Here is a 27,611-nt window from a genome sequence, read left to right as displayed (position 1 = left end):
AAATCATGAATAGGTTTAAAAGCACAACCTCAAGACTGAAAATATAATGGGCTGCTTTTGAAGTAGAGAGTTTTAAATTGTAGTAGGTGACTCACCTTCTAAATTTATTGGTAGAGTATGATTTCAGGGTGTGATGGTTTAATGAAGGATGGATGTACTAGACTGAATTCCATGGGGGAGGAGACTGTTACTGGATTGTTCAATCTTTTCACAGTGCTGGCAACATCATAGCTTTCAGAGATTAACTGAAGAAATGAAGTAACTTGTCAAACAGTAGTAAGATATTTTTAGCTGTAGTTCCATTGTACTGTGTAAAAAGAAATATTTTAATTCCTTCTTTAAGACAGTTTCTTTTTTAAATAACCGTTCCCCATTTCAAAGACCAAGAAGCTGCTCTTCGTGTTCCACCATTAGGTCAGTCTTATGAAATGATGAACCTGAGTGTCAAGAAACTTTTGCACAAAATCCAGGGTCTGACATGATTCTGAATCTACTATTTTGGTTTTTTAATAAAAATGCACTGTGATATTATGATTTATAAGAAATATACATTTGGTCATTCAGATAACTAAAATATATTTCTCATATATATTTTTTTCATCATCCATAGTTTCCGGTTCACAGCTTCCAAAACCCTAGAAATTTCCTAAGTGATGAGAGCCTTAAAGGTACCTTTTGTTAGATTAATGAGGTGACTTTTGGACCCCACCTAAGGATAGGGGCTGATTGCTAGGGAAACTGACCAAGTCATAGGGGATTGGAAACTTTAGTCCCACCCACCTGACCTCTGGGGAGGGGAGGGAGCAGGAGATTGGATCAATCACCAGTGGCCAAGTATTTAATCAATCATGACTATATAATGAAGCCTCCACAAAAACCCAAAAGGACTTCTAGGTTGGTGAATACCTGGAGATTTGGGGAGAGTAGTATACCTGGTGAGGGTATGGAAGCTCTGTGCCCTTTCTCCATACCTTACCTTATGCATCTCTTCCATTTGGCTGTTCCTGAGTTATATCTTTTTATAACAAATCAGTAATCTAGTAAGTAAAATGTTTCTCTGAGTTCTGTGAGCCCCTGTAGCAAATTAATTGAACCCAAGGAGAAGGTTGCGGGAACCTGTGATTTATAGCCAGTTGGTCAGAAGTACAGGTAACAATACCATGTTGCAATGTTAGAACCCCCAATCTCTAGCCCCATCAGTCAGAAGCACAGGTACCTGGGCTTATAATTGGCATCTGAAGTGTTAGGGAGATGGGGGCAGTCTTATAGGACTGAACTCTTAACTTGTGGAATCTTATGCGATCTCTGTGTAGATGGTATCAGAATTCGGTTGAATTCTTGGGAACTCTGCTCATGTCAGAATTGTCGTTAGTGTGGGGAGCCCCTCACCCACCCCATACACATTGGAAATTGAGTTTCAGAACACCAAAAGATGCACTAATCTTTCATATTTTATGGATATCCACTTTATTTTAGAAACTTATTTTTATTAAAAGTTCTTCCAGGAAATGTCCACCAGATGTGACTTCCTGGGCCTTTTGTATTTTAAATATGTCTTCAACAAGTAATAATAATAGGAAGAAAAAGAGCTCACGTTTATTGAAGTCCTGCTATGTGCTCTATGCATATTATTTAATCCTTTCAACAATGCTTTAGAGTATATAATTCTATTTTTATTTTATAGACCTCCACCCTGAGATTTAGAGAGCTGATAGCCAAGGTAATATAGACTTAATGAGCAGTAGAGCTGCTATTTGAACCCAAGTCTTTTTTGGAAACAAAGTTTGTTTGTATCCCACCACATTGTGCTGCAAGGCAGAAATAATTCCAGGCAGGCTCTGTTTTTAAACATACCCAGAATATGACCACCTCTCACCACCTTCACTGTTACCATCCTGGTTCAATTCTCCATGATGTTTTGCTTCTTTTTTATTCTAACATTTTCTGTTTTCCATACTTCTCTCTCTGGACTCTAGTTTATTCTTAATAGCTGAAGTGATCCTTTAAAATAAGTCAGATTAATAGTTCCTGATTTCACATTTCTCCCTCTGACCTAATCTCTGATTTCTTTCCTTTGCTAATTCTTTTCTAGCATGATCTGCACAGCTAATTCACTCCACCCCTTCAAGTCATTTTCTCATTGAGCCCTACCCTGACCGACTATTTAAAACTGTAACCCCAAAGGGACTTAATATACAATAATCTAGGATTTTCAAGCTCTTGATAAAGTTCTTAAAACTCAAATTCTTTGCTTCAATGTTAAACAATAACTTTTTAAATGTTGAAATACAGAATTGGAATATATGTAAAATACCGCAAACATATATAGTCTTAAGTGGAATAGTGAAGATGCACCTAGTGTTTTTCAAACATTGACTATATCTCTTTGTAAGAGATACATTTCACATTGTGACCCAGTGGATGTTTATAAAATTGAAACAAAAGTATTGTGAAATACTTAACATTTCTACATGTGATATACTGGGATATTTTCTGTTGAATTATATTCCTTTCCATTATAAAAAGTATGTTGGTTATGATTTATAAAATTGATTTCATCACCTACTTATTGGTCAGATCCCATAGTGTAAAAAATATTGGCTTATTGCATCTCAAATCTCATTGACTCAGGAGTTAAGATATGAATCTTGAGCACTGACTTCATGAAAATATAAACTGTAGAGAGTGACAGCTGAAACTTCACTTTAGTTTTGAGTTATTGGCATGTGACTATTAGTGAATATTTACGATATTCACATTAACAAAAGTAATAGATTTAGTTGCATAAATATGTAATTAAATGATTTGAAGTGCTTCTATTTTGTTAATATTGTGTACTAATGTTAGAACTCTTGTGCTACATGCTACTTTCCATCTAATAATCAAGAGATTTCGTTCTATCTTTTCTTCCCTCACTTCCAAATCTCAGTATTTTCATTTTCAGTTGATTGGCATTTATTTTTCTACCTATATTGATATTAAAAACTAACAATGAGGAAAAATATTCAATAATGAAAAAATATTGATAATTTATGCTCCATAAAGTATTACAACAATAATTCATAAATACATAACCCTACATAGCCTATCACACATTAAATTTTTTAGCATCTTATTTCTGAGGGTAGAAAACATTTAATAGGTATTATCTCCATAATATTTACTGATATAGTATATTCTCTAAATTTAAAATTTCCTAATATGATCTTTATTAAAAGTAAGAAACCCATATTCCAAGCTGTCTTTAATCGCTGTCATCTTACATTCACTGCTCCAGCCACAATAAATTATTTAGCCAATCCGTTTCTTCCTTTCTTTCTTCCTCTCTTCTTGCCTGCCTTCCTTCCTCCATTTTGTCCTTTCCTCTAATAGTTTTGAGTACCTGCTATGTGCCATACATGGTAGTAGGGAGAAAATAAAAGACATAATCCTTTGCCTTCGTTGGATTTAAACTGGATACAAATATCCCCAGTTGTGGAAGTGAAAACAGGAAGCCTTATGATTGCTTAGAAAGCCACTGATGGGATTAGATTCTGTGTATCTTGATTTACTTCTAACATCAGACTGATAGAGCATTGGAAGTGGCAGAGGTGTTCGCAGACATTAGTTCAGTCCTCACATTTTAAAGATGTTCTAGAAAACTGAGTCTTATAGATTAAATGATGTGTTGAAGTCACAGCTGGAACCTAAGCTGGGTTTTTGACCAGTACTTTTATACCACCTCCTCTCTTTTTTGTGATATTGTCTACCCAGATCCCATGTTGTCATATACTTTTATATGTGGTTTGTGTTGTTAAAGATCTCTTTTCGTAATGTACACACTGAACTATAGACTTTTATACCATTATTGGTTTTGTTTCTTGAAATTATAATTGGAACTATTAGAGATACATCTGTGGAAAGGCAATGAAAGGGGGCCATTAAGTGCTAATAAATGCCTCTCCTTATGAGAATGGAAATCTTTTCTAAGTATTTGAGCTCTTTTCACTGGTGCTCTTAAGTGGCTAGAAATAAAATTTGCAATACGCTTGTGGAATACTCTAGATGCCAGGGGATTCATTTCATTCTGCATTTGAATTGAGCACATTGTAGTTGGAGAATGTTTGTTGGTTTAAGCTTTCATTCCATGTTTTGCATTAACCTTTATTATGGAAAACAGTAGAACAATACTGAGAGCTCTTAGAGAATAGTCTTTAGGTAGCTGATGACTTTCCAGGAAGCAGCTGAAAAGGTTAAAGTTATAGGTGTTTATCTTGATATATTTTCCTTTTCATATTACCCCAAACTTTTCAGTATGACAAACTGAATCTAGTTTACCCTAAATTCACATGCCTATGGCTAGCAGAAGATCATCAAAGATACTTGTTGCTATGGATATATATATATATATATGTTCTGAAACAAATTTGGGTAATTAATTACTAAATAGATTTCAGGATAACTTACTACTACTACTTTTTTTTTTTTTTTTGCGGTGCGCGGGCCACCGTTGTGGCCTCTCCCGTTGCGGAGCACAGGCTCTGGACGCGCAGGCTCAGCGGCCATGGCTCACGGGCCCAGCCGCTCCGCGGCACGTGGGATCCTCCCGGACCGGGACACGAACCCGCGTCCCCTGCATCGGCAGGCGGACTCCCAACCACTGCGCCACCAGGGAAGCCCACTACTACTATTTTTGCTAAAAATAATGATGATGATGATGGTTATAATGATAGCAGCTAATATTTTTGACCACTTACTATGTGCTGGGTGTTACTATAAGTACTTCAGTCTTCCTGTCTGTGATTTCAAAATGCAGAATCCTCTGAAAATTAAATATTTTTGTAATTCATTTGGCAAAACTTATATTGACCTAAATTCATTTACTGGCAAACTTTACCTGACTGATGTGAGGTTATTCACAGTTTGTCTTTATCTCTGTTAGTGTGAATATTCGTTTGTTTTGCTATAGATGTACTAGTAGCAAATATGTGTTAGATATATTAGCCTGTTTGATTTCAGGGTGCTGCTTCAGATTTCATTACACAATGTAAGTTTCATGCATGATTTTACCATTCTCAAATCAGAAAAAAATTAAAAAAATTTTTAAATTGAAGTATAGTTGAGTTACATTGTTGTGTTAGTTTCTGGTATACAGTGAAGTGATTCAGTTATACATATATATATTCTTTTTCATATTTTCCATTATGGTTTATTACAGGATAGTGAATATAGTTCCCTGGGCTATACAGTAGGACCTTGTTTTTTAATCTATTTTGTATATAGTAGTTTGTATCTGCTAATCCCAAACTCCTACCACCCCCTTTCCCCTTTAGTAACCATAAATTTGCTTTCTGTGTCTGGGAGTCTGTTTCTCAAATCAGAAAAACATTGAGTTGCGTTATCATATTTGGCCAACAACAGGTAAAGGGTTGTATTGTCTCCACCCCCACCCCAACTTACAGATGAGGAAACTGAGCCAGTTAGCAATGGATTTTGAATTTAAACCCAGGCATTTTAGTGCTAGAATCTGTGCTCTTAACCACTATGCTATACTGCTTTAAAAATAAGTCTTTAAAAGCATTTCACAGACATAATTATTATATTATTTATCTAATAAAACTCCAGTAAAGATAAATTCAAATTTGAAAATAATTACTCCATTTATATCTCTCTGTTCTGCTTCCTATGTTAAATGCTATCTTAAACATTCATATTTTTAGTAGATTCTGTCAGATTTGATTGTTTTATCTTCAACCTAATGGTCTGTTCTCCTTTGGACTTCTTAAATTTTCAAAAGCTTGTGTGCTCGTTTTTTAAAGCATGCTGGGGGACTTCCCTGGTGGCGCAGTGGTTAAGAGTCTGCCTGCCAATGTAGGGGACATGGATTCAAGCCCTGGTCCGGGAAGATCCCACATGCCACAGAGCAACTAAGCCCGTGTGCCACAACTACTGAGCCTGTGCTCTAGAGCTTGTGAGCCACAACTACTGAGCCCACGTGCCACAGCTGCTGAAGCTTGTGTGCCTAGAGCCTGTGCTCCGCAACAAGAGAAGCCACCGCAATGAGAAACACGTGCAGTGCAGCGAAGAGTAGCCCCCACCCCCGCTCGCTTTCTCTGCAACTAGAGAAAGCCTGTGTGCAGCAACAAAGACCCAAGGGAACCAAAAATAAATAATTAATTAATTAAAAATAAAGCTTGCTGGGTCTTACAAGAAAGAGGAAACATTGCTGCTGAGGCAAATGATACTTTGAGGTGCTTTATACTCTAAATAAAGAAGGAAGCCACCAAGCAGTTTAGTATAGCAAATAATTTGGACAGTAAAAAAAAAAATGGTCACCTTAGTTACATACTCTCAGTTTACTGATTGTTGGTGGACATGTAGTTTACATATTATTCTTGACATATACAAATGAGCAATATGGTCTAATGGGTATACTCAGAGAAGTATAGATAGAGAAAATAATTCTTAAGTTTATTCATTAATATGCCTTCTTTAGTCAGCAGAGTTTATTGAATAGTAAGAAGGAATTATTTGAACTCTGTTATGTGTTTCCACTGGCTACTTTTAGTACATTTCAGGACTTGGAGCTATTAAAAGTATTTTTCCTAAACTTTTATTGGGAATATAGTTTCAAAGGTAACTTCTAAGATAAGAAATAACTAAACATTTATTATGTGTGTATTTTAAATATATATATTCATGTTTATATATATATATAACCATCTATTAGATATTGAGTGCTTTTCCTTTTTCCCTAGTTCTTTGATCTTTAAAATTTTCATAATCAATGATATAAGATCACAGGAAAAAGTCAATTAAACAGACAAGAAAAAACACATTTCAGGTAAGAAAATAAAACAATAGACCACATACGTGATACCTATATCTTTAATTATGAATGTGTATTTATTTTTTAAAAGTCGCCCCTTAAAATTTATCTTCCCAATAAATTCAATTTTCATTCCTAGAATGCTGACTTTATGTGTTTACCAAGTCACCACTGAGCACGTTCTTTGTGCCAGGTGCTATGCCAAACACTGGCGTTATAGAAATGAGGTTCCTGTCGTAGGGAGCTTGTCTAGGAAAGGGGATGTGACTGGGGTTCGTGGTACTTTGGAATAAAGAGGAGGAGCATCTAAATATACTGTCATATCAGGAAATACTTGCCATGCATTGGAAGCTCTGCCAACATTCTATCTTTAAGGGTGAGATGGGTAAAGAAAGGTGCATTGGGTAAGGGCTTCTGTGGTAGAGGAGTCAACACAAGGCTCTGAAATTAGTGTGAAGTCACTTGAGAACCAGATGTTCTGGGAATAAAAAAATTGTGAGGGGGAATAATGGATGAAGATTCTAGAGTGTTAGGGAGGAACTGGATTCAAGGATCCACTTAAAGCTGTCCTTGACAATTGGAAATCTTGTTCCCATTGACAAAAACACTATACGGTGTGGCTGTGGCTCTCTGTTTTGTTTTCATGGAGAAAATGACCTATACTTTTGGGCTAGTTTTTTCTTCCAGTGTCTCAGAAAAAGTGAAAACAGAGAGTACAGTATTGGTTAGGGAAGTTTCTACCCTTATTCATACTTTTCTTCCATCACCCTGCCAAGGAACCTGTAGTACACATTCAGGACCAAGGACAGTAATTGGGCCACATTTCTCGAAGTTATGCCTTAGTAGGGGAGGGGTTGAAGTGGGCTGCCTAGACCAGCTTTGCCTAGTCATTGGATAAGTGTTCTCTCGCCCTTGTTCCTCACTGAGTGTGGTCTTCCACACATGGGCCTTTCCTAGCCATTGTGGTGTCAAAGTACAAAGGTCTGAGGTTCAAGAATGGGATTCATGGAAAAAGGGGCACGGGACGCTTTTCAGTTTCTTTGATAGCCAGGCTTTAGGCCTGCCTCTTAACTTGGCCAAATGAAGGTTATATATGATCCAGCCCATGTTTTCAGGGTTGTGAAGGGAATGTATTGGGGTTTGAGGCAAAGGCTGTCTGACCTTGTCCTTTCCACACATCTCTTTTAAAAACCCTGCAGGAAGGGGTGACCAACAGAACTGAATGTTTAGCACCCTGGGTTCTCTTATTTTTCTTTGATCTGTAGTACATATTTTCAATGGGGGTGAGATTGCCCCTGAGGGGGCAAAAATTGATTCTTGGGGGTCAAAAAAAATCTTACTCTTTTTATGTATAAAGCATAGATGTACATGCTGTACATATACTATAGTACAGCTGTGGTATTAAATTTAATGGGAGGAAATTAATGCGGAAAATGTCTAATAAGGCTTCTTATGTGCACAGTAGTAAATAAGAAAGTTGAGAAACATGTCTAAACCATGCTGTCTCTCTTTTTCTTTCTCATTCTCTTTGTTAGGCAGTGCAAGGCTGGTTCAGTGACTCATAATGCCATCACTATTCTGGACTCTGTCTTTTTTTTCTCTGCCATTCTTAGTGTATAGCTTTCTTCTTCAAGGTTGCCTTGTGATGTAAGATGGTTGCTGCAGCTCTGCTATCATGTATAACTGAGAGGGAGAAGAAAGAGAGGGTAGGGCCAAAGGTATACATCAGTTAAATTAGGTCCTTTCAAAGGAACTATCTGTGATGTCACTCAGCAACCTCTAATTATATCTTACTGACTAAAATATAATTGTGTGGACACCCCATCTATAAGGGAGGCTGGGAAGTGTAGGTTTATTTATTTATTTACCTATTTAAGTTGGGCACATTGCTATTCTCAACAAAATTGGGATTCTGTTAATAAGAAATAATAGGCAAATGGATATTGGGTAGGCAACTAACAGTCTCTTTAGTTGTCCCTTTGTCATTCATTTGCACGGCAGCTACCCAGGGTAAGGTATAATCTGTGATTTGAAATAGAATGACAGCTAAGTGCCTCTACTTGATGCTGGGACTCATTAATCTGGTGCTTTAAATTCTTGAACTGACTTTGTGAATAAGTAATTTTAATGGATTACATATGAAGGCATTAAATTTTTAAGAGCATTTCCTAGTGGGGAGAACACATGGTATTTGTAAACTGTGAACTGGCTTCTTCGCTTCAGTTTACAGATCTCTGACTCAGAAACTTTTGCATTTTGAATATTGCAATGGGAACCATTAATTATTGGTTAATTATATTTAATGAAAACATATTGCTTAGAAATTCTGAGTTTTGTGAATGAAAGGTAAATACTGAAGTTTCTTAGATGTTAGTAAAAAAAAATAAAAGCACTGTGTTTCTTGCGTTTGGATTTGCAACTATGTTTTTCAAACAAAATGATGGTGCTATTTATTGAACACCACAAATTATAGAGTAAATGATAGCCCCAAAATGTGATCTTTTACAAATCAGTAAATGCTAATATTCTTACTGTGTGCCAAGAATTTAGGGGCAAAAGGAAACTGTGGTGGAAAGCTTCCAATTAAATGTGTGGGTTTTGGCATAATTACTTCCTTCAGCAATTAAAGTGGCATTGTAATGGCTGGCAAAGCTCGAGATTAGGGCATGCAAACACAAAGCCATTTTAACAGCGCCATTGTGTTCAGTGTGTGGAATACATGACCTCAGTCCTTCTTGGGGCAGGGAGTAAACAGTATTTGGCAGTGACCTATCTCTGTTTCTCTCTCCTGTTTCTCTCCCTCGTTTTCCTCTTTTCCTTTCTCTCTTTAAAATTGACTTACCATTTTGAAAGACAGTGAGATAATAATCCTATCGGGACTGTTTTGGAACACATAAAATTACATTTTGAGGATAATTTTTAGAAGAGACTTCTCTGTTTTTAAGGAATAATTTTTAAAAGTATATTGGCCCTTGGATTTTTAAAAATATTGTTTCCTTCAAATTCTATTCTGTGTCTTCAGACATTCAGTAATATTTGCCTCTCTGATGTTCTGTATTGTGTACTTTGGTGAATACTGTTAGATCTTAAACATTCATAAATAAAATATTAATTTCAATGACCTCAGCAAATTACTGGTAAATCACAAGTTATCTTGCCTATTCTTTCTGTCCATGGTAAAATGCCACTTAGTTGTCTGCTTGTTGAGAATCAGATATGAGAATGTTTTTCTTCCATGTTTTGAATATATGGGGCAATAAGAAAACATCCTGAAAGAGTAGGTGGAAAGTGTTAAAAATAATACCTGGGCAGTGAAGGAGGCACCGGGAGGAACACAGGGATGAGGGAGCAGATGTGTAAATAGACCAGTATGACAAGTGTGTGTTGAGAGTTTAGGTAGAGGCATGTACAGGGGGATTTCAAAGAAGGTGTACAGGGGGATTTTCTTGGAGAATGTGATATGGAGCTGAGTATTGAAGATTAAGTAGGAGTTGACTAGATGGAGAAGTGGGGAGAGAGCATCCCATGAGGGAAGCATGGAATATGCCAAGGAACGTGCCTGAGAGCACAAGTGAACACTGAAACTTCCACTAGGATGCACACTTTTTTTGTTGTTGTTTACAGTTTGGATTTCATGCTAAAGACAGTGGGGAGTCATTTAATGATTTAGAGTCTGCGAATGTTGTGATGGGACTTATGTTCCTCTTGAGGTTGGATTGGAGGGTGCTCAAATTGGATGCAGGGAAATTAATTGGGAGATTATTGTGGTAGTCTGTATGAGAGTTGGAGGCATCTGGAATGGGAATTGAAATAGAGAAGAGAGGATGCATTTAAGCGATATTAAGGTAGAATCAGCAGGACTTGGTGGCCATTTTGGAGCATGAAGACAGAGGAAGATGGTGGATGGATGATTTCCATGTACTTGGTTTGGCTGACATGTATGGATGCTGATGATGTGGATTGTGATTGAGAATAAAGGAGGAGAAACATGTTGGATAGATGATAATGAGTTGAATTGTAGAGAATGGTTTTGAGACATCTAAGTGGAGATGTCTAAGAGGCTAGTGTGACTTTGGGATACCTCTGACTTCTGGTATTTAACTTATTGCTCTGGGGACTCTTTCTCAATCTCTTCGTTAGTTCTACTTCTTTCAGGTGCTCATTAAGTATTGGTATTTTCCAGACTCCATATTCATCACTCTTCTCCACTCTGTTCCTACTCATCTGTTCTCTTGGCTTCAACAACCTGCTCCAATGAAGACTCACAAATTATTATCTCTACACAGGACCTTTATCCTAAGTTCCAGTTGCTCAGTCTAACTATGTACTTGTTGTCTTAATCTAGATATTCTCTAGGTATCTAAAGGTCAACATATCCTCATCTTCTCCCATTTTTTTTTTTACAGTGTAGCATAGTCTAAGGTTCAAGAGCACAGATGCTAGAGTCACACTTTCTAGGTTTGAGTCCTAGATCTGTCACTAGCTTTGTGACTTTGAGAAAATTATGTAGCCTTTCTGTGCCTCAGTGTTCCCATCGGTGAAGTGAGAATAACAATAGTATCTACCTCATAGGGTTGTTATGAAGATCAAATGAGAATGATGCCTGGCACATGGTAGATACTATATATATATCAGCTATAACCAGATATTTCTGTATTTCCTATTCTGGTTAATGGCACCACTATTCAATCAGCTTCCCAAACCAGAAATATCCTGGTGGCTATTAACTCCTTCATATCATTTCATTCCACATCAAAGTGATCATTAAGTCCTGTCAGTTGTCCATTCTCTCTGTTGTCTTCTCTCCATCTTCACTATCACTGCCTTGAATAACCTTTATCATCTTCTTCCTCAGTGACCTAGACTGGTTAGTGACTAGCCTCCCTGTCTTTTGTTTTCCCTTTTCAACATTCTCTGTAGAGTCTCCCAGTGAACTGTAAATCTGATCACTGAAAACTCTTCAGTGCTCTCCTGTTTTCATAGGAAGAAAAAAATACAAGAGAAGCCTCTAAGGTCTCCTCCTGCCTCCTTCTCCAGAGACTTCTCCACCTCATTCTGACCTTTCTTTAATGTTTACAGTTCCATAATGTTCTGTGTTATGTAGACCTCCCATGTCTTTACACATTCCCTGTGGCTCCCCTGTGGAATGCCTCCTTATCTCATGTCTCTCTGAAATTGTTTCTGGCTGGTCCCCCAAGCAGAATAGATTATTCCCTGCTTTGCATTGATACTTCAACTTGTGTGGAGCTTAACCATAGAGTCTGTCATGCTTACTGTAGTCATTTGCATTTTGTTTCCCACTCCCCTCCCCAAGACTAAGACGATTTGGCTTTGAATGGATCAGCTACATGAATTAACTTATTGGAGGGTATGAGTTATATCTCTTGGCTTCAGTGAAGAGCAGATGTTAGACATTTATTTACTGAACAGATCACCTGGTTAGTCATCATTACATCTATATTGAACAAAAGCATGTCCATAGATTATTTTCTGCTAAGGGGGGAAATTCCTTTTAGCTTTGTTGATACAGCCATTGCTCTCTTTTTAGGCTTCCAAAGATCAATCATTTCCTAATTGAGCAATGATAATATTACTTGATAACTAAGTTTCTGGAAGAGCCAAAAAGAAATGTTATCAAGGTGGTTCTTAGACCATAGCATGGGAACTGTTCTCTCCTTTTTGTTCAGGAATCAGGAAACCATGAAAGAGCATTGACGTTTTGTCTGAAGACTAGCTGTTAAGACTGTGTAGATTAATGCTTTATTGAGGTGGGTTGAGAGAGAAGAAAGACATTTGAATCGTAGCTGCTATGTGGCATAGAGAGGGAAGCACTACTCCTGCCTTAAAATCTGTACAGTCCAATCATAGATGAGGCATTCAGGCTAAAGAAGGGAGTCAATTTAATACTGCTTAGTCTCCAGATTACTTCTTGCTCTACCTTGAAGGTCCATTTTTTAGGAAAATGACACACAAATTTAAATCCACAGTAATACTAAAGGCACAGTCTTTTTTTCTGCATTAATTTAGCAAAATAATTTTTCTGTAAGATCTACCTACAGAAGAACGAACCACCTATTGCACAGAAAATAATAACATTCAAATGGATGGTTGTACTCAATGGCTAATGAATTATTCATGATTGTTTGTATCAGTGCCTTGGCTCCCTGTTGATAGAGGCAGGAATAAGGAACTGAGCTTTCCAAACCAGTGCAGCTGGTCAATATCAAGGTGACAGTTCAGGTGGGATCTGAGCCTCCTCATCTCCAAATTTCATTCATGAAATGTTAAAAATTGTCAAGGCTTTTTTTTTTTTTTTTTACGTGAGAGGATGCTAAAATATCAGGGAAAACACCCTGTGGTTGTATTGTAGCAATAATAATATTACTACTTTTTTCTGTGGTGCTTTGGTTTTTAAAAATTTCCCATGTGTTGCATTTCCTTTAATTCATAGGATTATCTCAATTTAGTAGAAAAAGAAACTGAGGTTTAGAGAATTTTGCCCATTCAGTGGCAGAACTGTGGTTCAATGAGAAGTCCTCTGTGTTTCATTTGAGGGCTCATCCCCTTACCTCTCACAGCAGGGGTGTGCTGGGCATATGGTTTTCATGCTGCTGGGTCATCAGAATGACATGAATCTTCAGGGTGCCAGATTAGTCACTCAGTCTTCAGAAGAGAAAAATTTCTTTCTCGTGCTTTGTGGCACTCATACTCCTGTGAAGAGACTTCAAAATAGCAGGATTTGGTTACCAAATCTTTTGACTTTTGGTGAAAATGTATGTGTTGGAGGTAGGACTGGTGAGAGCCATGAAGGGGATACTTGAAAACGTTTATTACTCTTAAAGCAAAGTTCTGTTTGCTTAATAAAAATGTAGAGAAAAGTGTTAGCTATGTCTGTTGGCTTACTTTTTAGCCAAACACATGATAATTATTTGTTATTTAAGATGTTTGATACCTTCTCTTTTGCTTTGATAATGTTCAAATGATTGTTACTAAATCTACATTATAAATATATGATCACAAGCATGAGTTGAAGCAGATCCCAGCACGAAGGTATTAAGTAACTAAACCTCGTTTCTTCCTTCTCTCCTTTATTTTCTACATCTTTTTCTTAAAGAAAATATTTTATTGATTTGTTAAATGCCATTATTTAGACATTTAAGACATGTATATTTATCTTTGGCATCTATACATCCTAAAACCTCATTCGTGGCCCTAATAACTCAAACAGATGGCCTCCAGCTCTTTGCTCTGGAGTTTTGTTTCATTTTCCCTTTATCCATTTTGATTCTCAAGTTAACTTTTCCTTTTTAGGTCTAGGCACAGAGTAGATGCTCTTGTTTTTTTTAAAGTGATTACTGAAAACATCCAAACTAACAAATATTCTAATACAGTTCCTGAAGAATATTAAGATTATCTGATTACATGTATTTGGATGTTTTTAAAAGGAGAGTGTTTGTCTCTCTCATTTCTGAACTGTAGTGTAATTTATCTGCTCCCTTCTTAATGGTTTTCTTTGTGTATGTATGTCTTTATCTTCCCATTAGATTTCATACTCCTGGTGTCTTAATTAGTGCAGGCCCATGCCCACAGCATCTTCCTAGCACTTCTTAGTTTTTCAGTGAATTTTTGATAAGTAAATCATATTATTTATTCAGGTGGCATTCTTTTAAGAGCAAAAACAAGTCTGTAATTTCACTATTCTCTATTTTAGTTACATATAGTGACATTCCAAATGAAACTTAGCCCTTGGAGTCAAGGAGTAAAGTCATTAACTAGCTAAGAGGCTGTCAGAATTTACACTAGCACTTGCAAAATAAATTAGTTGTAAGTAGGGGAAATTTTGCTTAATTTTATCTCTGTAACTCTCTATTTCCAAAGTATTAGTGGAGCTAAAGCCTTGGATTTTGCAGCATTCTCACTGACCATTACCAATTGTATAAGCTGTTGTTTACTGAAATCCCATCTGTGTTGAAGGTGTGTTCTGTCAATTTTCCTACAAAACTCATAGTATATCCCATGCCATTATTACCCACTAAATCGTTAAGTAACATTTCCTAACTTGAGACCAGTGGTTCTCAAACTGTAACAGGGAAGAGCTAAATTGGACTCCATGTTTGATCTGTTTCTTTGACTTTGACCTTTGCTTTTCGTTGTTTTTTTTTTTTTTTTTGTGGTAAGCGGGCCTCTCACTGTTGTGGCCTCTCCTGTTGCGAAGCACAGGCTCCAGACGCGCAGGCTCAGCGGCCGTGGCTCATGGGCCTAGACACTCCACAGCATGTGGGATCTTCCCGGACCGGGGCATGAACCCGTGTCCCCTGCATTGTCAGGCGGACTCTCAACCACTGCGCCACCAGAGAAGCCTGCTTTTCGTTGTTTTTGTTATTATAATCATACATAATGGCCTCCCTCAGGTAACCTTGCCCCTCTGCCTGAATGTTAAACCAAAGTGCCATTGTACATCCTGACCCTGTCCACCTGTGGATGGCTGCAAGAAAGAAGAAATTAACACATCCCCTCCTGGAGGCTGGCCATTCCAGGCGATATTTGCAAAACTTATGGCCATTTTACTTCCTCATCACCTCCCCCTCTCTGATTCTGTAAAAGAAACTGGCATCCAGACCCAGATAAGATAGTTTTTCAGAGACACTAGTCCGCCATCTTCTTTGTCTGCAGGATTTGTGAATAAAGTTGCTATTCCTTGCCTCAACACCTCATCTCCTATTCACTAGCGTGTTGTGCGGCATGCAGAGCGAGCTTGGACTCAATAAAAAAACCATGGTGAACATCAGAATCCCCTGGAGTTTGTTAAGAGTATAGATGCCACATCTTTCCCCAGGCATTTTGAATCTGTAGGTTCAGAATGGATCCTGGGTGTCTGTGGTTATAACACTTTCTGGTGGTCCTGGAACCACTTTTTGGGAAACATTGCCATTGAGTCAGAAATTTATTTTGAATGGAATTCTGTGATTTTTAAAATGATGATGCTTCTAAAAGTTGTGAGTCATTCTAAATGTCTTTAAAAACAGTGTTATAGGTATGTTTATGAATGCTCTTTGACATTGCAGAATCAGTACTGATTTATGTGGCATTATAGATGTAATTATAAAATACTTTCTTTGCAGTTTTATTGGTTTAGTGTATATTAACATGCCATTTTAAACACAATATTTATTTGAAAAATCTCCTTTTTTATAAGCTCCTATCGGGAATGAGAAAAAACAAAAATCAAATTGCAGTATTTTTTCTGCTCTTAATTTCTACATATGCAATGTTTATCTCCGCTTAATCCCACATTTTGTGTATGACCTTTTATTGGAGAAAAAATTTAGGTATTTAGAAGATACAATCTAATGTGCCTTTATTACCTCTTATAATGGTCAGTATTTCATGGTGTTAATATTGATCTTGAAGCTGGAGGGAGTGATGAATTTTTTAATTACCAAAGAGTTTAAGGATTAACTTCCACAGCATATATTTTTGTAAATCCTTGTTCTCTGAAAATAAAAATGAATTGACAATACACAGTAGTTTAATGCAAACTTTTATTAATTCCAGCTAAATGAATGAATTACATATTCCAGTGAGGTCATTACGATAATGCACATGGGTTAATATTCAGTATAAGGGCCCTTCCCCACCCCCACCCCCTTTTTTATTTTGCAAACGTCTCTTTTATAAGGTGGGTCTAGCATTCTTTAGATATGTGATGCATTGAAAGGTTGAGAATTAGAATTTCTGTGGAACTTGATTTGTAAATTTATAGGTGATCAGAATTCCTTAATATGCCTTAATCTATTCCTTCTTTTTTTTTTTTAGGGACTTTCTCCCTCGAGGGTCAGGCATTGTAACGAGAAGGCCTCTTGTGCTGCAGCTTGTTACTTCCAAAGCAGGTAATGAATGAGGATGTTTGCCACATGGATGAGTGTATTCTATGGTACCTGTTGTCTCCATTCCTGGCTGTTGGGTTGTAGCAACAGAAACGTTTTTGTGATCACTCTGCCATGGGTAGCTGCCTATATTTCTCTCCAAAATGCCCTCTTCTTCATTGCTTTTTAAATTCCCTTTATTACATTAAATGGAAAGTCTCATTTCTCATTGTAATATATTTATAATTTTACAGTGTGGCATAACCACTAATACCCCTTTGGTATACTTCCTGTGTGTGTGTGTGTGTGTGTGTGTGTGTGTGTGTGTGTGTCTGGGAATTTTTTAAAAGTAATTTAACATCCATCTAACAGCTGTATGCATATTGTCGACTGAAAAAAAAAAAAGTGCAACCTAAAAGTTGAGAGTTGTGTTTTATTCGGTGGGAATTTTTAGGGTTTAAAGCCCGGGAGGCAGCATCTCAAGTAACCCTGAGAGACCTGCTCTGAGGAGGCAACGGGGGAGCTAGGATATATAGGAGTTTTGCAACAAAGGGCAGGTAGTAGGAACAGAAGATTACTGTTAATAAAAGAAAACTAGATATCTCAAGGAATTTATCAATTTCCTGAGACTGGGAAGATGCAAGAGTCTAGGCTCAATGAAATCATTTCTTTGATATGTACCTCGGCTATCTGGGGTCAGTATCTTGTGTTTTCACATCCTGAGTTTCCTCAGGGCTCACCAGCTCACCCTCGTGGCTGCAATCACTGATAACTGTGACATCCTTTGTTTACTGATATGGCAGGCAATATTCCATTTATCAATATGTATAGTGTATGTGTATCTATATCTATGTTTATATCCATATCTGGATCTATATCTAATGTGCTGTTTTTGGCCCTCTCCTTAACACCATGGTAATTTGATAGGCAAATGAGCTTTGTTTTCATTTTTGTTTCTCAGTAACTGGTGATTTGGAATTTTTTGTGTGTGTTTATTTGGTATTTGTATTTCTTCTTTTGTGAATTGGCTGTTTTTTTTTATCTTTGCCTATTGCTTTTTGAGGATTTTACTACTTTTCCTAACAATTTCTTTGAATGCTTAAGATTGAAGCACTTGTAAAGTTCATGCCTCATAATTTGCAAAAACAAGGTCATGGAGGTTTACCCTTATGTTTTCTTATAATAATTTTACAGTTTTGATTTTACATTTAGACCTTTGATCCATTTTGAGTTAATTTTTGTAAGTGGTACAAAGTAAGAGCTCAACTTCATTTTTTGCATGTGTATATCCAATTGTCCCAGCACCATTTTTAGAAAAGACTATTCTTTCTCCACTGTATGTTTTTTGGCACCTTAATTGAAAATAAATTGGCCATAGATATATGGGTTTATTTCTGGACTCCCAAGTCTATTAAGTTGTTCTATATCTCTGTATTTGTGCCTGTACCATACTCTCTTAATTACCCTTGCTTTGTACTTAGCTTTGAAATTCAGAAGTATGAGTTTTTCTACTTTGTTCTTCTTTTCAAGGTTGTTTTGGCTCTCCTGAGTCCTTTAAAATTCTATGTGAATTTGAGAATCAGTTTGTTTTATTCTAGGAATGCAAGATTGATTTAATATCTGAAAATCAAGTAACGTATCATATCAACAGAATGAAAACAAAAATCACAGGATTGTCTCAATAGACTTAGAATGAGCATTTAAGAAAATCCCATACTCCATCATGAAACACTCAGCAAACTAGGAATAGAAGGCACTTCCTCAACTTAGTAAAGGACATGTATGAAAAACTCACAGCTAACATCATACTTAATGGTGAAAGACAGAATGCTTTTCCTCTAATATTGGGAATAAGACAAGGTCCACTGTTGTCACTTCTATTCAGTGTTGTACTAGAGTTTCTAGCCAGCACAGTTGGGCAAGAGAAAAAAAATAAAAGACATCCATATTGGAGAGGATAGAGTAAAATTATCTCTATTTGCAGATGATATGATCAAGTACATAAAAGTTCCTAAGGAAGTCACTAAACAGCTATTAGAACTAATAAATGAGCTCCACAAGGTTACAGGATACCAGATAAAGATACAAAACTCAATTGTAATTTTATACACTTGCAATGCGCAATCAAAAACTTGCAGTAAGAAAACAATTCTATTTACAATAGCATCATAAAGAATACACTACTTAGGAATAAATTTAACAAGAAGAGCAAAACTTATACTATGAAAACTACAAACTATTATTTAGATAATTTGAAAAACATCCCATATTCACTGATTGGAAGACTTAATGTAAGATGGCAATACTTCCCAAATTGATTGATAGAGTCAATGCAATCCTTACCACAATTCAGCTCACTTTTTGGGTAGAAATTGTAGACATTTTAAACCATTTCTTAATGTAAAAAAATCGAAGTTTGATCCAAAGGAATGGACTTGAATGATGTCATTTGAAAAAAGTAAATTGCTTACAAATCTACAATGTACCAGATACTATTTGAAGCTCTGGAGATATAGCAGTGACTAGGACAAAGTCTCTGCCCTTCTGGTGATTTATAGCCTGGTTATATCATTTTTAATGTATAGAAGGTTTACTCTTTTTGGTTATAAAATCTATACATATACATTTAACAAAAAGTAAATATTTAGCATAATTTTTTCCTTTCCATACTTTTTAAATTTTTTAGCATTTAGTTCAGAAATTTATTTTCATGTATGAAGAAATAATTCTTTCCCCAGTCTCCTTTATCTTATATTCCACTCTTAGTGCAATCTATTTCTGAATATCTTTTTTGTTTTAATGTGCCAACACTATAGCGTTGTGCCATGCGGCATATGGGGTCTTAGTTCCCTGACTGGCACCTCCTGCAGTAGAAGCACAAAGTCTTAACCACTGGACTGCCAGGGAAGTCCCTACAGTGTTTTACTTATAACACGTTTATAATTTGCTTTAATATCTATCTATCAGGGCTATAGTCCTCCCCCCATTATCTATTTATTTATTTATAATTTTTATTATTTTTCTTAATTTGAAGAGTTTGAATAACAAAATTTTATTTGCGTAAAACTGATATAGGCTTCTTCTACCTTTTAGGTATTCCCAGTTTGGGAGCTTTTTTTAAAAAAATAATTATTGGAGTAAAATTGCTTTACAATGTTGTGTTAGTTTCTGCTGTATAACAAAGTGAATCAGCTGTATGTATACACATATCCCCATATCTCCTCCCTCTTGCGTCTCCCTCCCACCTGCCCTATCCCACCCCTCTAGGTGGTCACAAGGCACAGAGGTGATCTCCCTGTGCTATGTGGCTGCTTCCCACTAACTATCTATTTTAAATTTGGTAGTGTATATATGTCCATGCCACTCTCTCACGTCGTCCCAGCTTACCCTTCCCTTTACCTGTGTCCTCAAGTACATTCTCTACGTCTGCGTCTTTATTCCTGTCCTGCACCTAGGTTCTTCAGAACCCTTTTTTTTTTTTCTTTTTTTAGATTCCAAATATAGTTGTTAGTATACGGTATTTGTTTTTCTCTCTCTGACTTACTTCACTCTGTATGACAGACTCTAGGTCCATCCACCTCACTACAAATAACTCAATTTCATTTCTTTTTATGGCTGAGTAATATTCCATTGTATATATGTGCCACATCTTCTTTATCCATTCATCCGATGATGGACACTTAGGTTGTTTCAATGTCCAGGCTATTGTAAATAGAGCTGCAATGAACATTTTGGTACATGACTCTTTTTGAATTATGGTTTTCTCAGGGTATATGCCCAGTAGTGGGATTGCTGGGTCATATGGTAGTTCTATTTGTAGCTTTTTAAGGAACCTCCATACTGTTCCCCACAGTGGCTGTACCAATTCACATTCCCACCAGCAGTGCAAGAGTGTTCGCTTTTCTCCACACCCTCTCCAGGATTTATTGTTTCTAGATTTTTTGATGACAGCCATTCTGACTGGTGTGAGATGATATCTCATTGTAGTTTTGATTTGCATTTCTCTAATGATTAATGATGTTGAGCATCCTTTCATGTGTTTGTTGGCAATCTGTATATCTTCTTTGGAGAAATATCTATTTAGGTTTTCTGCCCATTTTTGGATTAGGTTGTTATTTTTTGATAACTGAGCTGCATGAGCTGCTTGTATATTTTGGAGATTCATCCTTTGTCAGTTGCTTCGTTTGCAAATATTCTCCCATTCTGAGGGTTGTCTTTTGGTCTTGTTTATGGTTTCCTTTGCTGTGCAAAAGCTTTGAAGTTTCATTAGGTCCCATTTGTTTATTTTTTGTTTTATTTATTTAATTTTTGTGGTATGTGGGCCTCCCACTGTTGTGGCCTCTCCCGCTGCGGGGCACAGGCCCTGGATGCGCGGGCTCAGTGGCCATGGCTCACGGGCCCAGGTGCTCCGCGGCACGTGGGATCCTCTCAGACTGGGGCACGAACCCACGTCCCCTGCATCGGCAGGTGGACCCCCAACCACTGCGCCACCAGGGAAGCTCCCATTTGTTTATTTTTGTTGTTATTTCCATTTCTCTAGGAGGTTGGTCAAAAAGGATCTTGCTGTGATGTACATCATAGAGTGTTCTGCCTATGTTTTCCTCTAAGAGTTTGATAGTGTCTGGTCTTACATTTAGGTCTTTAATCCATTTTGAGTTTATTTTTGTGTATGGTATTAGGGAGTGTTCTAATTTCATTCTTTTACATGCAGCTGTCCAGTTTTCCCAGCACCACTTACTGAAGAGGCTGTCTTTTCTCCATTGTATATTCTTGCCTCCTTTATCAAAGATAAGGTGATCATGTGTAGTGGGTTTATCTCTGGGCTTTCTACCCTGTTCCACTGATCTATACTTTTGTTTTTGTGCTAGTACCATACTAACTTGATTACTGTAGCTTTGTAGTATAGTCTGAAGTCAGGGAGCCAAGATTGCTTTAGCTATTTGGGGTCTTTTGTGTTTCCATACAAATTGTGACGTTTTTTGTTCTAGTTCTGTGAAAAATGCCATTGGTAGTTTGATAGGGATTGCATTGAATCTGTAGATTGCTTTGGGTAGTATAGTCATTTTAACAATGTTGATTTTTCCAATCCAAGAACATGGTATATCTCTCCATCTGTTTATATCATCTTTAATTTCTTTTTTCAGTGTCTTATAGTTTTCTGCATACAGGACTTTTGTCTCCTTAGGTAGGTTTATTCCTAGGTATTATATTCTTTTTGTTTCAGTGGTAAATGGGAGTGTTTCCTTAATTTCTCTTTCAGATTTTTCATCATTAGTGTATAGGAATGCAAGAGATTTCTGTGCATTAATTTTGTATCCTGCTACTTTACCAAATTCACTGATTAGCTCTAGTAGTTTTCTGGTAGCATCTTTAGGATGCTCTATGTGTAGTATCATGTCATCTGGAAACAGTGACAGTTTTACTTCTTCCTTTCTGATTTGGATTCCTTTTATTTCTTTTTCTTCTCTGATTGCTGAGGCTAAAAGTTCCAAAACCATGTTGAATAATAGTGGTGAGATGGGCAACCTTGTCTTCTTCCTGATCTTAGTGAACATGGTTTCACTTTTTCACCATTGAGATCCATGTTGGCTGTGGGTTTGTCATATATGGCCTTTATTATGTTGAGGTAAGTTTCCTCTATCCCTAGTTTCTGGAGGATTTTTATCATAAATTGGCATTGAATTTTGTCAAGAGCTTTTTCTGCATCTATTGAGATGATCATATGGTTTTTATCCTTCAATTTGTTAATATGGTGTATCACATTGATGATTTGCATATAATGAAGAATCTTTGCATTCCCGGGATAAACCCCACTTGATCATGGTGTATGATCCTTTTAATGTGATGTTGGATTCTGTTTCCTAGTATTTTGTTGAGGATTTTTGCATCTCTGTTTCTCAGTGATATTGGCCTGTAGTTTTCTTTTTTTTGTAACATCTTTGTCTGGTTGTGGTATCAGGGTGATGGTGGCCTCGTAGAATGAGCTCAGGAGTGATCCTCCCTCTGCTATATTTTGGAAGAGTTTGAGAAGGATAAGTGTTCGCTCTTCTCTAAATGTTTAATAGGATTCGCTTATAAAGCCCTCTGGTCTTGGGCTTTTGTTTGTTGGAAGATTTTAAATCACAGTTTTAATTTCAGTGCTTGTGATTGGTCTGTTTGTATTTTCTATTTCTTCCTCGTTCAGTCTCGGAAGTTTGTGCTTTTCTAAGAATTTGTCCATTTCTTTCAGGTTGTCCATTTTATTGGCCTATAGTTGCTTGTAGTAATCTCTCATGATCCTTTGTATTTCTGCAGTGTCAGTTGTTACTTTTTCATTTCAAATTCTGTTAATTTGATTCTTCTCCCGTTTTTTCTTGATGAGTCTGACTAATGGTTTATCAATTTTGTTTATCTTCTCAAAGAACCAACCCTTAGTTTTATTTATATTTGCATTGTTTCCTTCATTTCTTTTTCATTTATTTCTGATGTGATCTTTATGATTTTTTTCATTCTGCTAACTTTGGGGTTTTTTTTGTTCTTCTTTCTCTTATTTCTTTAGGTGTCAGGTTAGGTTGTTTATTTGAGATTTTTTTGTTTCTTGAGTTAGGATTTTATTACTATAAACTACCTCTTAGAACTGCTTTTGCTGCATCCCATAGGTTTTGGGTCATCTTGTTTTCATTGTCATTTGTTTCTAGGTATTTTTTGATTTCCTCTTTGATTTCTTCACTGATCTCTTGGTTACTTAGTAGCATATTGTTTAGCATCCATGTGTTTGTATTTTTTACAGATTTTTTCCTGTAGTTGATATCTAGTCTCATAGTATTGTGGTTGGAAAAGATACTTGATATGATTTCAGTTTTCTTAAATTTACCATGGCTTGATTTGTGACCTAAGATATGGTCTATCCTGGAGAATGTTCCATGAGCACTTGAGAAGAATGTGTATTCTGTTGTTTTTGGATGGCATGTCCTATCAATATCAGTTAAATCCATCTTGTTTAATGTGTCATTTAAAGCTTGTGTTTCCTTATTAATTTTCTGTTTGGATGATCTGTCCATTGGTGAAAGTGGGGTGTTACTGTTGATTTCCCCTTTTATGGCTGTTAGCATTTGCCTTATGTATTGAGGTTCTTCTGTGTTGGGTGCATAAATATTCACAGTTGTTATATCTTCTTGGATTCATCCCTTGATCATTATGTAGTGTCCTTTTTTGTCTCTTGTAATAGTCTTTATTTTAAAGTCTATTTTGTCTGAGATGAGAATTGCTACTCCAGCTTTCTTTTGATTTCCATTTGCATGGCACATCTTTTTCCATCTCCTCACTTTCAGTCTGTATGTGTCCCTAGGTCTGAAGTGGGTCTCTTGTAGACAGCATATATATGAGTCTTGTTTTTGTATCCATTCAGCCAGTCCATGTCATTTGGTTGGAGCCTTTAATCCATTTACATTTAAGGTAGTTATCAATATGTATGTACCTATTACCATTTTCTTAATTGTTTTGGGTTTGTTATTGTAGGTCTTTTCCTTCTCTTGTGTTTCCTGCCTAGAGAAGTTCCTGTAGCATTTTTTGCAAAGCTGGTTTAGCTTTTGCTCATCTGTAAAGGTTTTAATTTCTCTGTCGAATTTGAATGAGATCCTTGCTGGGTAGAGTAATCTTGGTTGTAGGTTTTTCCCTTTCATCACTTTAAATATGTCTTGCAACTCCCTTCTGGCTTGCAGAGTTTCTGCTGAGAAATCAGCTGTTTTACTTATGGGGATTCCCTTGTATGTTATTTGTTGCTTTTCCCTTGGTGCTTTTAATATTTTTTCTTTGTGTTTAATTTTTGATAGTTTGATTAATATGTATCTTGGCATGTAAATCTCCTTGGATTTATCCTCTATGGGACTCTCTGTGCCTCCTGGACTTGATTAACTATTTCCTTTCCCATATTAGGGAAGTTTTCAACTATAATCACTTCAAATATTTTCTCAGTCCCTTTCTTTTTCTCTTCTTCTTCTGGGACTCTTATGATTCGAATGTTGGTGCATTTAACGTTGTCCCAGAAGTCTCTGAGACTGTCCTCAATTCTTTTCATTCTCTTTTCTTTATTCTGCTCTGCAGGAGTTATTTCCACTATTTTATCTTCCAGGTCACTTATCCATTCTTCTGCCTCAGTTATTCTGCTGTTGATTCCTTCTAGAGAATTTTTAATTTCTTTTATTGTGTTATTCATCATTGTTTATTTGCTCTTTAGTTCTTCTAGGTCCTTGTTAAATGGTTCTTGTATTTTCTCCGTTCTATTTCCAAGATTTTGGATCATCTTTAGTGTCATTACTTTGAATTCTTTTTCAGGTAGACTGCCTATTTCCTCTTCATTTGTTTGTTCTGGTGGGTTTTTACCCACTTGTGTATTACTCTTTCTTCTCATTTTGCTTAACTTACTCTGTTTGGTGTCTCCTTTGTACAGGTGCATGTTCGTAGTTCCCATTGTTTTTGGTGTCTGCCGCCAGTGGGTAAGGTTTGTTCAGTGGGTTGTGTAGGCTTCCTGGTGGAGTGGACTGGTGTCTGTGTTCTAGTGGATCTTATCTTTCTTGTGGGCCGGGTCATCTCCAGTGGTGTGTTTTAGGGTGTCTGTTAACTTATTATGATTTTAGCCAACCTCTCTAATAGGGTGGGGCTGTGTTCCTGTTTTTCTAGTTGTTTGGCATGGGGTGTCCAGCACTGGAGCTTTCTGGTCATTGAGTGGAGCTGGGTCTTTGCGTTGAGATGGAGATCTCTGGGAGAGCTCTGTCCAATTGATATTACGTGGGGCTGGGAGGTCTCTGGTGGTCCAATATCCTTAACTCAGCTCCTCCACCTCAGAGGCTCAGGCCTGACACCCAGCTGGGGCACCAAAACCCTGTCAGCCACACAGCTTTTGGGAGGTCTGAGGTCTTCTGCTAGCATTCAGTAGGTGTTCTTTAGGAGTTGTTCCACACGTTGACATATTTTTTATGTATTTTTCTGGAGGTAGGTGATCTCCATGTCTTACTCCTACTCCATTTTGAAGGTCCTCTCAGGACTTTGTTTTTTGTGTTCTTTTCCCCCTGACTGCTTTGTGCACAACAGATTGAGAGAGCAAAGCTCCAGTTATCATACACATATACACATAAGGTCCTGTCCATTACAGTAATTGTCACAGGTGTGTGGTTCAGGAAGAGAATGAGTCCATCTTATAAATTATCTTCTCTCAGCATCTTCAGATAAGAAGAAAAAAGCGGCACGTTTCTCCTCGAGGTAAATCCACAATCAAAACAGGGTAACAGGAAAAAGCTCATGGAAGGCTCTTATGTGAAGGACTAAAATGCCAGATCCTCAAATCTACACATGTATGGATGCACTGTTGATAGTTTCCTATTCCCATAATTTATTTTTATTTAGGGGTTCTTTTCTATTTGTGTCAAAGTTTAGAATAATTTTGTAAAGACAAAACCATTGCCACTAGAATTTTAACTTCAATAGGTTCATTAGAGAATAGTCAATATTTTTAAAGTATTATTATTATTTTTTTTTCCAATACAGAGACCATGCTATGTTCTTTCCTTTGCTCACAGTTTCTTTTACTTTGGTAAAATTCTTGATGGTCTTTGTACAGAGTCCATACATTTCTATTTAGGGTGTTCATATTTATTTTTGTACTTGTAGTTTGAATATGTTTTTTTTTTTCCATTATATTTTCTGACTCCTAATTGCTGATCTATGTAAAAGCTGCTATTTTTAATTTTAATTTTTAAATTAACCATCTTAGTCTATGTTTGACAGATTAAAATATTTTTAATTGATTCTCTTAGGTATTTTAGTTATATAGTAATTTTGTTTGCATTTCTTAATTTATTCAACAAATACTTATGCAAATATTGGGATGGCTTAGAGAAGAGAATTATTGACCAGAATATTAATAAGCTCTGTTGCAGTGGGGGCTTTTTGTTGAGTACTGACATGGGAAAGATGTTCTTACACATTGAGGTCCTTTGAGAAGGAACATCACATGCTTCTTCCATATACCCTTTTGTCAACAGTCTCCCAATCTTGTCCCTTCTAAGCTCCTGACCGTTCTTTCACTACTTCCCATTCATCAGTGAGGATCATACCTCATGCCTCTCCTCTCTCTTCATGTGAAGTGGACTAGAAATTCTCCCCTCAGGGAAAACTTACTATCCCGACAATCCTTCAGGAACCTCGAAATGGGGCTTTTGCATTTCAGTACTGTACTCTAATTGATGCCAGCTAAGAATTGCCCCCCTCCTTTTTTTTTTTTTACCCTAAAGGCACACTGTTCACAGGGAAGTCTGGGGTATTACTATAGGCTTGGGTTGATGGACGGCTAACAAAATGGCAACAAGAAGCAAGGGGGGGATATATGTCACTGTTCATGCAATTTACTTGTGCCTTCATATCCTAACTGGGATAAGTTCCATAAATACTGCTTTCTTTTGATAGATGCATTCATTCAACCAATGTTTATTGAGTGATTCCTGTGTACCAGGCAAATATCCCTGTCATCATGGAGCTTTCATTCTTGTGGAGAAACCAACAGGAAGTGTAAAAAACAGCAAAACAAACACACAGAAGGTTAGGGGATGAAGAAAGTGGACATTCAAGCTGTGATGATATTTGTATAGGCATAGGGACGTTAGATGATTCTAAGGTGGGAGCTGCTTATTTGTTTGAAGTTTAACAGGGAGACCAGTAGGTCTGGAGGTGGAGTGAGTGAGGAAGGGGAGTAGGAAATGGGGTAAAGAGAGACGATGTTGCTGAAACAGGGAAAAAGCTCATTGGGTAGGGTCTTGTGGGCTAGGGACCTCAAAAGAGAACATGATAGGGGGATTAGAGCCTTAAAGTAGGTGTCATTGAATGTAAGAGAAAGAAATGATAGAGTGATTCAGAGATTGAAAAGTGGTAGGATAATTTCTTTGCTCATGAAGAGGGTGAAGGGA

General features: G+C 36.9%; 1 protein-coding gene across 9 annotated transcripts in view; it reads left to right on the top strand.

The window, feature by feature from the left end:
* The window catches only part of DNM3 (dynamin 3), a 569,209-nt gene that overhangs the window by 73,762 nt on the left and 467,836 nt on the right, over positions 1–27,611 (top strand). For all 9 annotated transcript variants that reach the window (XM_029227250.1, XM_029227252.1, XM_029227251.1 and 6 more), the window contains exon 2: positions 16,625–16,698. In XM_029227250.1, the coding sequence (XP_029083083.1) occupies positions 16,625–16,698 (74 nt within the window). The remainder of the gene's footprint in view (positions 1–16,624; positions 16,699–27,611) is intronic.

Source organism: Monodon monoceros, unplaced genomic scaffold (genome assembly GCF_005190385.1).
Source record: "Monodon monoceros isolate NGI ecotype Baffin Bay Population unplaced genomic scaffold, NGI_Narwhal_1 Super_Scaffold_18, whole genome shotgun sequence".
Classification (NCBI taxonomy): Eukaryota; Metazoa; Chordata; class Mammalia; order Artiodactyla; family Monodontidae; genus Monodon; species Monodon monoceros.
The sequence above is the reverse complement of the archived record's forward strand: the minus strand, read 5'-3'. Positions and strand labels throughout refer to the sequence as shown.